This window comes from Calonectris borealis, chromosome Z, assembly GCF_964195595.1.
Source record: "Calonectris borealis chromosome Z, bCalBor7.hap1.2, whole genome shotgun sequence".
Taxonomy (NCBI): domain Eukaryota; kingdom Metazoa; phylum Chordata; class Aves; order Procellariiformes; family Procellariidae; genus Calonectris; species Calonectris borealis.
This window is the reverse complement of record NC_134352.1, coordinates 86,731,197-86,742,843: the sequence shown is the minus strand read 5'-3', so window position 1 is coordinate 86,742,843 and position 11,647 is coordinate 86,731,197. Positions and strand designations below refer to the sequence as shown.

At 55.1% G+C, this 11,647-nt stretch overlaps 1 protein-coding gene across 1 annotated transcript; it reads right to left on the bottom strand.

The window, feature by feature from the left end:
• Positions 1-806: 806 nt before the first annotated feature.
• Positions 807-5,521, bottom strand: ST8SIA3 (ST8 alpha-N-acetyl-neuraminide alpha-2,8-sialyltransferase 3). Its single transcript, XM_075137120.1, has 4 exons — positions 5,343-5,521; positions 4,583-4,705; positions 1,835-2,392; positions 807-1,089 (listed from the first exon to the last, which is right to left on the bottom strand). Exons 1-4 carry the CDS (start codon positions 5,519-5,521, stop codon positions 807-809), a joined length of 1,143 nt encoding a protein of 380 aa, XP_074993221.1.
• Between the last annotated feature and the right edge of the window lie 6,126 nt (positions 5,522-11,647).

Sequence of the window (11,647 nt, the reverse complement as noted above, 5' to 3'; positions counted from 1 at the left end):
CGCAGAGGGAGGTGCGCCCGCGCGGGGGCTTGGGGCTCTTCTCGCCCAACACATCTCCAGGGAAACCTAATCCTGTTTGTCCTGGTGGTTTAACTTTAAAATTAAAAGACCAAATAGTATCGGCTGGGAATGACCGTGTTTCAGCCTGGCTAATTTGGACAAGGATTTGGCCCAAATTGAATTAAAACGCTGAAGTATTCCGAGAGCGATATAAACCCCTAGCTAAGGTACAAGCCATATTGTGACCTTCTTCTTCACGTTATTCTTAAAAAAATGTAAAATTCAGTAAATATGAAAATATGCAAGTGGTGGAAATCAGGATCCACACTGAGGAACTTGCAAGTGACGATGAACTGGAATTCTGAGTGGCTTTCTCAATCAGCCACGGCAATATATGTATGCTGAGCTATTAATAGCAACATATACAAGAGAAGCAAAGCCTTTTAAAATCAGCATTTCTAATTCTAATCAGGAAGGGACAATAAAATTAAGATATTTAGGGGACTTAGTGGAACGCTAAAATATGAAAATATCTTAAAACATACCTATTAGCACATCTATAAATGCAAAATATTTCAACATTGCTGCTGCATGAATAGCATCCACAGAATTTGATAAATGCTTCTGCCCTGCTAAATATGCTTAAACCCTTTGATGAGCAGTGACAAGGGTGACTAAAAAGCATCTTTATATTATGGAAAATATTTTAGGGTGGGTGGTTTTTTTTTAGAATTATATCTGAAGAATGTTTAATTCGGTTTTGGGCACTTTTTAGACAATCATTTGGCACTTCAAGATTTAGGTTCTTAGGCACAATGCGACAAGGTGAGTTTGGCCAGTCCTTCACCGTGCATCCTGTAGAGCAGCTGGAACTCTGCAGGCAGCTGGTGGGACTCCTGCCACTTGGTCGTGAACTTTGTTCCCTTCTTATCATAGTAGTGGTACGGGAGGTCCTCCCTCGTGTTGGGGTCGAACCCAAAGGGCCAGAATCCGTACAAGTGGATCTCTTCACATATGGCAGAAGCAAGGGTATACATGAGAATACCTGTGCTCAGCCGCTTGGGAGACAAGTGTTTGTTCTTCCAGTATCTGTGAAAAAAAAAAAGGCACGTTAGTTTGGGGTGCAAGTAATGCCACGGGTTTGCTGTACGGAAAAAATAACGTTACTGCCTGGAGACGATCAGTGCTGAGCGCTGGTAGCCTGGGTAAGGCAAGGGTTGCTGTTCAGGTCAGCCTGTACCGACGGGAGTGCAGAACAACCTCAGCAGCACTCTGACCGACGGTCTCTTGTGCTCCCCTTCTGAATGTTTTTGGCTTTTGACCAGCAGAGGTAGTGCCCTAACCAGAAAGGTACGATTCACTGGCTCCTGCTCCACGTGCATTTGCTAAAGAGGTGGCAACCTTATCTGCCTTTGATTTATCACAGCTCTCCTCGGACCACCCCGCAGCTGTCTGTCAGCACAGCATCCCCATTTGCTAGCCGAGAAGAGCAAGCTCTTCCATAAGCGGTGCTTTGCTTGTGCAGCACCCCACGCAGCTCCCCCGTACTCCCCCCCTCTGCGGAAGCAGCGGCAGGAGCGGAGCCCAGTGGCGGGCCGTGCCCCGGCGCGAACAACCACCCCACCTCTGCTGTGCCGGGTGTACACCTGTAAGGCAGTAACTGAAGTGCTGAAGCAACAACAAACCTGCCTTTGCTCTAAAAGCAAGCAGTAGCGGGTCCTGACTTGCTAGACAGTGCCTACCAGATCAGGCATGAATAGAAAAACACATACAGTTGTGTTTGTACAGAGAGAGGCGTATTTTGACAAGTTAAAAGCAAGGCAAAAATACACACCTGTTAACGTGCTGCATTATATTTCCTGGCCAAGCCAACTGGACCTTTAGTTGCCCTCTATGCTCAACAAAGAAGTCAACCAGGGTTCTCGTGACTGTTGCTGACGTGTGGAAGAAAAAAGCGGGGATCCAAAGAATGGCCCCATCAAGCTTTTTCAAACTTAAGAAGAAGTTGTTGCGATCCTGAATGGTCAAAAGATTGTTGTAATACTTTTCCAGGATGCTGGGGTTGAAGGTTGTAAGGTTGGTTTTCCTTCCAACATCTTTTTGGAAAGCCTCGGTTGGAGCAAAATTGCAACGAAAAACAAAATCAGATTTATCTATTTCTTGCCCGCACTGACTCCCGGTCAGGATCCCACTATTTCCAACCACGGCACAAATGTTGTGATGCTTGTTCAGGATCGGCGACACGTCAGGAAGCAGCGATCTGAAGTTATTGCTAATAGAGAAAACGTACTTATGGCTGGAATAATCGTAATGCATCAGCTGTCCAATCCGAACACTATTCTTGGTCAAAGAAAAATTTTTTATTACGTCGACGTGCTGAAGGATTTCTTGCCTAAAATAAAACAGAAAAAGAAAAGAAAACATGGAGTTATATTTCCCCTCTTTCTGTGGTGGGGAGATTTTCTTTCCAGCTAGACTTACATTTTTCTTTTTTTTTTTAATGTAGTAAAGTGGTTTCCTGAGCAATGTGGTGCAATGGCTTTTAAATTAATACAAATAGATAGGAATTACGGAGCTGGCTCCTTACCTAGTGCTCCGCTTGGCTTTACTGGGCGGTCCTGACTGACGCCAGCTACGGACGTGTCCGTGTCTCTTGGAACAGTGTCAGGATTAAAATATTGGATTCGCTGGGTAAGTCCGAGGCGTGCAGCTAACAGTCCGGCCCGCCCACAGCCCCCACGCTGCGGGGTGGTGCACAACGCACTTCTGCCTGGGCTGCGACGCAGGCCGGGGGTAAGTCTGTGCTGGGGCTCTCTGCGTGCACGTCACTCGGTACTGGGCCGCGGATCTTTGGCAATGATGGGTTCCATGTTTGCCATGAGGTATGTGAAGCAAAACCAAGCACTCCAGGATATTCAGTTGAATTAACGGTAGCTGATTTTTAAATACATATATTTTTTGTGTTCTCATTAAGAAGCTTTGAATCACAAAAACAAGTGACTGTTGCTGTCTCCATTTATGTAAACATAATTCCTTAATATCTTACTTGGGCAAGCACGCCAGCGTTTTTACAAGGGTTATTAGAGATACTTAAAAACCAAACAAAACCAACCCTGCTCAGGAATTTCCCTTGCAGGGCATAAAATTAGAAAACCAATACCACTTTATTTGCTCATGTTTATGAAAAACAAACAACCTTTCTTCCAGCTCGCATCCTCCCATGTCTAAGCATTAATGGAGTCCCACTGGGTGCCCTAATTATGGGTTATGGCTAACGGACAAGTGCAAAGGCAGACCCTGAGGCACTAGCTAAAATCACCAGAGGGGTGGCACAGAGGCAGGCTTATGAAGGATGAGCTGGTGGTGCCAGGAATGAAGCAATACTGAGGGGTGGCCACTGTCACACCAGCCTGGGAGGTCCCCGGACAGGATGGGGCAGGCAAAGTGCCACCTCCTCCCTGTGACCCACAGCTCCTTAGGGGCAGCGGGCAGCGCTTGTCGGCACTAGAGGGCCATTACTTGCCCCGCTGTGCCGGCAGCAGCGCTGACCTGTGACCGGGGAGTGACCAGCAGGGAGGAGAGAAGCCCAAGCCCTGCCCGCCAGCACCGAGGGGTGCAGCAGCCCCATCCTGACTCTGCCAGCTCCCTGGCCGCAGAGCCGAGGGGCCTGGGTTCCTGCTTCTCAGGTGGGATATGTGAGAGGAGTCTCTGAAAGAGCAGGCATTTGTCAGGACAAAATTACAGTCCAGGATGGTAATAGCTATCTTAAATGGCTAAATGTTTTTCTTTCCTTTTATAGAATTTTAAAATATATATATATCTCTCTCAGTAAATATAAATTGTATCAAGTATATATTTATTGATACATATATATATATCAATAAAGCCAATAAATAAAAGAGGCTGGCCAGACACCACCAAGTTCACATCAGAGTGAGAAAACTGAAAGCACATTTTACTTCCCATTAAGTACGGAGCAGCTTTGAGGGAGCTGAAGGATCCGAGAAACCCTTTCCAGCAGGAAGGGAAAGGTGCAACCTGCGAGCAGCAGGCAGAAGGCAAGGCACAAAGAGGGTGACTCCGGTGGGTCCGGGCTCGACGGCCCCCATCCGAACCCCTCGCTCTGCCCGCCCCCCAGCTGGAGCCGTGCTGGAAGGCAGAACAGGGCTGCACTTGCTCAGAACTGCCGTTAGCTGGGAAGTTTAGCGGGGCGTGTGTTGGCCTCCATGAACACAGCATTTCATGGCTGTTACGGTCCGATTTGTTTCAAGTTTTAAAACCCCAGCCGTCTACCTTGAAGTAATGACAATTCTGCTTGCACACCGGGAAACTGGGTCACGTTCTGTTTGGTACAATAATGTGTGTTGCAGCCTGCTGTCCTGCTCTGAATTATCAATTCTTCCAAGATAGCTGTAATCGTCTGGGGAAATGCTCTGATTCAGCCTTTGTCTCTCACCGCTGGCAAATTACTCAGAGCTCAGAGTATTTAGCAGTCCCTGATTGTATTTTCTTAAACCCTGGGGGAAGGGGACAGCCTCCGGGGGGTGAGAAGGGGAGGCGCGGGCGCAGCCCGCACGCTCACCTCTGATGTGCGAACGCGGTGCGGTTGAAGGCCCACTTGGAGGGCTTCTCCTGCAGCTCGTGGGTCAGGGAGTTCGTGATGGGGACGAACGAGGGGTCCAGGAACTTCAGCGCGAACTGGGACCTGGAAACGAGCGCACGGACCCACGCAGACACACACGCACGGACCCACGCAGACACACACAGACCCGCAGCCCGTTACTGGCCGTGCCCGGCCCGCCCCCCGTGTCGGCCGGTTCAGCACCGCGGACAGCGCCGGCCGCGCCGCGCCGAGCCGGGCTCTACCGGGCTGGGCCGGGCTCTACCGGGCTGGGCCGGGCCGGGCCGGGCTGTACCGGGCTGTACCGGGCCATGCCGTGTCGGGCTGCTCCCCACCCTTCAGCACCCCCGGAGCATTACGGTTCCCACGCCCGGCCCGCCCCCCGCCCGGTACCGCGGTCCCCAGGGGGCTCTCCCGCTCCCCTCAGGCTCCGTGGGGCTCTCCCGCGGGGCGCGGAGCACGGCCGGGGCTGGGTGCGGGGGCAGGGCGCGGGGGGAGCCGCATCCGCGCTGCGGGCGAGCGGCTGCGCCGAGCGCCCGGGCTGTGGCCGCGGGGCCTTCCCGGGCCCGCCCGCCCAGCCGGGGCTCCCCCCGGGAACAGCACGGGAGGCAGCGGGGCCGGCGGGGGGACGGAAGGGAAGGGATGGGAAGGGCGGACCCCCGCCCCCGAGCCAGGCCGAGCCGTGCCCAGCCGGGCCGGCCGCTCCGCGCCGCGCCCTCACCTGAATCCCGCGTGGAACATGTACATGCGGGGCCCCCCCGGGCCGGCGGCGCGGGGCGCGCCGAAGATGTTGTCCTTCTTGAGGGAGACGTAGCTGATGAGGGAGAGGATGAGCAGCGCGATGCTCAGCATCACCAGCCCCAGCACGCTGGCCACCCGCACCATCTTGCAGCTCCTCATGCCGGGAGGCGGCCCCGCGGCTGGGCGTGTGCGGGGGGGCTGCCGCGGGGCTACATGGGGGGCGGCGGGCGCGGGGGCGGCGGGCGCGGGACGGCGGCGGGGACGGGGCCGGCACCGCCGGCAGCCGGAGAGAAAATGGAGGGACCGAGCGGCGGCGCGATGAAATGGCAGCCGGGAGCGGCCGCCCCGCCGTCCCGGCCCCGGCAACCGCGGCAGCGCCGCCGTGCCCCCCCGGCGGCCGCCCCGGCCTGACCCCCTCGGCTTGCCCCCCTCGGCCTGCCCCCCCGGCAGCCCCGGCGCACGCAGCGGCAGCCGCCGTGCCCCCCGACAGCCCCGGTGCCACCCCAGCAGCCCCGGCGTGCCCCCCAACAGCCCCAGGGTTCCTCCGCGACAGCCCGGGTGTCTGCCCCAGCAGCGCCGGGTACACAACCTGGCATCCCAAGTGTGCCCACCCTGACATCCCTGGGGTGCCCCCGACAATGCTGGCGTGCCCAGAGCGCCCTTCCCACTGCCTTGGGGTGCCCTGCAGTGACCCCCCAAAAGACCGGGGTGGCCCAGCCTGGCAGCCCCAGTGATCCCCCGACAGCCCCGGTGACCCCCGAGCCCTGTGGGTGCATGTGGGGGCTGAGCAGGGCTGCGGACTGCCTGAACCGCGGGGAGCCCGGGCTGCTTGGGACCCTGTGCCTTCGCTGGGGGACTGGTGTCTGGGTGGGTGCGCAACATCCCCCTGCTCCCCAGCACAGGACCGCGGGGCCACGGCATTTCCCTGTGTCCTGGTTTCAGCTGGGATAGAGTTAATTTTCCTCCTGGTAGCTGGCATGGTGCTGTGTCTTGGATTTAGTATGAGAATCATGTTGATAACACACTGATTTAGTTTTGGTTGTTGCCAAGTAGTGCTTACACTAGTCAAGAACTTTTCAGGTTCTCGTGCCCTGTCAGCGAGAAGCTGGCAGGCGGCACAGCCAGGACAGCTGACCCACATGGCCAACCATATGACATCATGCTCAGTATATAAACTGGGGGGAGTTGGCCGGAGGGGGGTGACCGCTGCTCGGGAACTGGCTGGGCATCGGTCAGCGGGTGGTGAGCAATTGCATTTTGCATCACTTATTTTGTACATTCTTTTATCATCATCATCATCATCATAATCATCATCATTATTATTTTTTTTTTTTTTCCCCCCTTCCTTTTCTGTCCTATTAAACTGTCTTTATCTCAACCCATGAATTTTACTTTTTTTTTCTGATTCTCTCCCCCATCCCACTGGGAGGCGGGGAATGAGCAAACGGCTGTGTGGTGTTCGGCTGCCTGCTGGGTTAAACCACAATACCCTGTGATGCTATAAATCACTGTATGGCATGTACAGTGCTGCAGAAGTCTACGCCACAGCCTGCACCTGGGCAATGCAAAACCCGAAGCTGGCTCAGGAGGCGCCTCGATCTTTAAAAGCCTGGTGTTTAGGGCATGCTACCACCTAAAAGAACCCTACTGGTCATTAAACTGCCCCACACAGCAAATTTCATGTGAACTCCAAGAGAGCCTGACTTCTGTAATCTGAGGAATGTCTTTTAAGAACATGGCTTGCACGCTGCAATACTTTCAGTGTTTCTTCAAGCTACGTTTTTTTTCCTGATAAAGCTCGCCCCCATAGACAGCTCTGCCTCTGAGCCCTGAGTTCATAGAAGTGCCTTATAAATAATAAATACTGTCTTTGTAGCACCATCCTTGCTCTGGGCTATATCCTACGAGCTCTCCATGCATGAAGCTCTCTTTGAAGAGGAGGAACATGACGAGCTTGCAGGGTTGGGTTTTACATCACAGCATGGTTCTTCAGCCTTTGGTGGGAATTTGGCCTGAGTACGGCCTGGAGGTCTATGTCCCATTCCTGTGGGATACTTGTGGCTTTGGTGGAGAGAGAAAAGGATGGAAATGTAGGAAATAATACTGTTTTGATATAGGAGATAGGTTTTTTACATGACTCTATATGGTTTCTGTTGTCGTCTACCCAGTGCATGGTGTCCCCAGCTTCAACATGTCCACCCAGGCGTCCCAGGATATACCATCCACAACTTTTTGCCTTTAGATATTTTGGAAATCAATTCTATAATACTTAACATTGTCTTGCGTAGGTTCTGACCATGTGTCCTGGGGCTGGGTATAAACCCCAGAGTGCGACTGTACAGCCCTCGTGTCGTGCACCTTTCCACTTTGCTGGCACTCCTCAGGCAGAAGAACTCCCAGCCACTGGGTTTTGTACAAAACTCCCAACTACCTCCGTGAAAGTTAATGAGCGAGAGTGAAGTACTTATTGCCAACAGGCTGCTGGACAAGTGGGGCTTTCCCCTTCTGCAGCTGGCCCTGCGATGTCCCGGAGCGCACTACATCTGTCACCCGGCAGTTGGGCACAAGCTGTGCGTGGGTCAGAGGCTTTTCATCACGAGTGGGTGAGCAGCATGGGAAGGCTACGCGCTGTCCTGGTGGCCCCGGCAAAGCCCCTGGCAGCAGAGGCAGAGGAAGCCGGTCAGGAGACATTGCCTAGGCAGAGCTTTGATGCTGGGAGAGGGATGTGTTGGCAATGGCAGGACAGCGGGAGGAGCAGCGGTGCTCCTGTGTCACTGCTGTTGGGGACAGCCCAGCCAGAACAGCGCGGAGCTGGAGGAAGGAGGTCGATGGCACGCCAACCCCGGGTTTGGGCCCATTTTGCCCCTTGATCCTGCCCAATTTCTCTGTGCAAATGAGACCCGAGAGGACATTGGAAAGGTGCTTTGGCAAGAAATGTTTAAAAACCCGTCCGTGTGCCGCAGCCGCTCTCCTTTTGACCCCGTTGTGAGCCCCAGCCCCGGCAGCACCGTCCCCTGCGCACACCAACAAGTTGCGGTGGAAACAAAGGCAGTTCTTGCTTCAGATTTTTCAGAGATAGCAATATGTCAGGAGCCCCTGGAGAGGCTGAAAGTAAATGAATCAGTGCTGGAAAGTGAAGGATATCATCCGCGCTGAATGGTGAAAAGGAGTCCTGAACAGTATCTTCATTGATTTTCCTGTAATTGACACAGAAGCTCGGCTCGCCGGAGGCTGCGGGCGAGAGGAGTGGGGAGGCCCAGGTACGGAGCTCCCTGCCCCGCAACCTGGAACATTTCTCCTCAATTAGGTGGCTTTTTGTGTGAAGCTGGGAAAGAGGCGGTGGAAAAGCCAGCATTTTCACTATTCACAGGGTGCTTTGCAAGCTGCATTGAAGACAAGGGGCAGAGAAGGATGTGTCCCGTGCCTTCACGTCACCACTGCTTCCCACCGCCCCTGCAGCAGCGGTGAAAGCCCCGGCGTGCAGGTTACACCGAGTCCTTGGCTGGTGATAAATACCTGTCCTTAAGTGAGCGTGTTTGCTAGAAAATACAACAGTGGCACACAGTAGGAAATCTGTAGGAACTACTGTTTAGATTAGATTTGAGGCTCTCCAAGGAGGAATATGCCTTCCACATGAACGCTCTCCGCCTGCAGCTGCAGTGCCCCAGCGTAGCTGACAGACCCTGCTCCCCAGGCGCCCGACGGACACCCTGCCCCGCCGGCCGGCACCCGAGCAGGGGATTTCTGAAAGGAGATGTCACCGCCGGCCGAGAGCGACTCGCAGTAAGGGGTGAGTGCTCTTTCCAGTGGCTCTGACGCGCTGCGCGTGCTTGGCCCCGACGAGGAGGTGCTGGATTTCCCTGCAGCCGATGCGTGCCTGGCAAGTGCTGGGTGCAGTATTCCTCCAGACCTCTTTAAGTCATGAAAATCAGATCTGCTGCAGCAAAACACAACCCAGCCACGACTTCCCTCCCTGCGCCCGAAGGAGGAGAGCAGCCCGCGGGGCTGGCAGCGCGCAGACCTCCTGCGGCCATCCCGGGCAGGCAGGGCTGGCACCGCCGGCAGAGCCCCGGGGCTGCCGGGGCTGCTCGTTGTAACGAGAAATGGAGCCTGCGGTGGGTGCGGAGAGCAGGGGTTGGGGGAGAGAGAGGGTCTGGCTGTGACTGCGAGCGGCGTTAGCATCGTGTCCGGGGGAGCTGCCAGGGAGCGGTGGGTGCTGGGCAGGGCAGGAGGACCGGCCCGGAGATCCTCACCAGCCATCAGTGTTTGCCCGGTTGCCAATAGGGAAAAAACTTCCAGCAGATGCATCTGACGGGATTTTTACCGACGCTAGAAAAGAAATGCATTTGAAACAGGGACAAGGATTCAACGAGCCGGAGCAGAGGAGAGACGTTTCAGCGGAGGAGAAGCGCAGCTACACCACATAAAAGAAACCAGGAGCATCGATTCGCTTTCAAGCTCGACCGAGGAAACACCCATAGGGTCGGGTGGGCGCTTAGGAAAGGTTCCCACTTTTTGACTTATTCATGGAAATGGGACATAGTCTTTTTAATTCTACAGGAAAGTTGCGCTTTGAAGATTTGCCCCCACTGAAATCAACTTTTTCCGGACTATCTTTGCAGTTCCCTTCCCTCCTTTGAAGCTGGTGTTTAGGGTCTCCAAGCATAAGGGGGTCTTGGTCTGACTGACTGCACCCAAAATAGTTTTAAAACCAGGTGCTTGTCAGCCTGCTGGTGTGTGTAGATCTATGAATTTATTACCAGGAGCATTCTCCCTCCTCAGCTGCGTTGAGCAGCCAAGGCTGCTGGTTTGCAGCGTCTCCGCTTGCACGGAGAATGCGTTCCCCGGGGAAGGCGGTGAGGAGCGAGCCACCTGCGGCTCCCGTCACGCTGCCGTGCTAACGAACCACCCGCTCCCCAAGTCTTAAAGCAGTTGCAGCAGCCAACAGGGGCAGGAGCCAGCTGCAGGGAGAGCAGCACAGGGGACGGCACTGTGGTGGGTGCTCGGGGCTCGCTCTGGCGGGGACACCCAGAGCCCGTCTGGGGCTGTCATGGCAGGAGGACACAGCAGAGCTACCTGAAATGGGGTGGGCATCCCACAGGCTTTGCCACCTGTGCCCAGCAGGGACATCGCACCATGGGCTGTGACAGCAGCAGTGCAGGCCTGAAAAATATTGCTGCTTAGTGGCCATTTAAGCACGAGAGCTGGACCCAGACCGGGCCCAGGCAGGACCCAGGCCAGGCCCAGGCAGGACCCAGGCAGGGTCCAGGCAGGACTTAGGTGGGACCTAGGCGGGACCCAGACAGGACCCAGGCTGGACCCAGGCGGGACCCAGGCTGGACCCAGGCGGGACCCAGGCTGGACCTAGGCGGGACCTAGGCAGGACCCAGGTGGGACCTGGGCAGGACCCCGGCCGCCTCAGCACCAAGCCCCTGCGGTTTCCCTGAGTCACTGCCCTGAACGAAGGCCCCGAGGTTTCTGCTGATGCAGCGCCGGGGTAGCTAAATGCTTTGTTGAATTCCTGCCCGAGTGTGCCTAAGTGCTTTCAGCCTGGGTGGCTGCTGAATTGGGTTTCCTGGGACAATTATTTTGAGCATAAGTACCCAAAGTCTGCTCGAGTCCTTTTCTAAGTGCTTAAGTTATTTTGTTTTAAAAATCTGGCACTGCATCCTTATACCTGCGGTCAGACCAGTCCCAGATATGTATTTATTTTAATTATATTTGCAAAAACGCTTGCTGGACATAAAGGGCACGCGTCTCTTTCTGACTTTACGATGTGCAGTATTTTCTTTCAGCCTTTGAGCCCGCACTTTTCTGGCAGCCCCAGAGCCTGCTGCCCCAGGCAGCCCCAGGCATAGGCTGGCCCACACGTTGCTCGCATCCCACCGGGAATGTGCGGGAATTCAGCCCCAAGCCTCAGCAGGAAACAATGTCAAAACCCAGGAATAATCCTGGTGTGCCAACGGGGAGGGAGCCGAGTGCGAGCAGTTACCGCCTCCGCTCACTGCTGCTATAAATGCAAGACAAGGGTTAGTTAAGCGGAGCTTTGCAAGCCTGGCAGGTGAGAGTTAGGCAGAAGTGACAGCCCGGCGACCGGGGGAAGCTCAGGCGCACGCAGGGGGTGGGAACAGGCCTCTGCACCGCGCGGTGGGCTCCATCTCGTCCCCACCTCCAGCTTTAGCACAGGCACACCGGCGGAGGCGGTGCGGGCGGCGGGCAGGCTGCCTTTGCCCAGGCAGCCGGAGGAGGTTCCTGGGGACTGGGGGGAACACGGAGACAACAGGT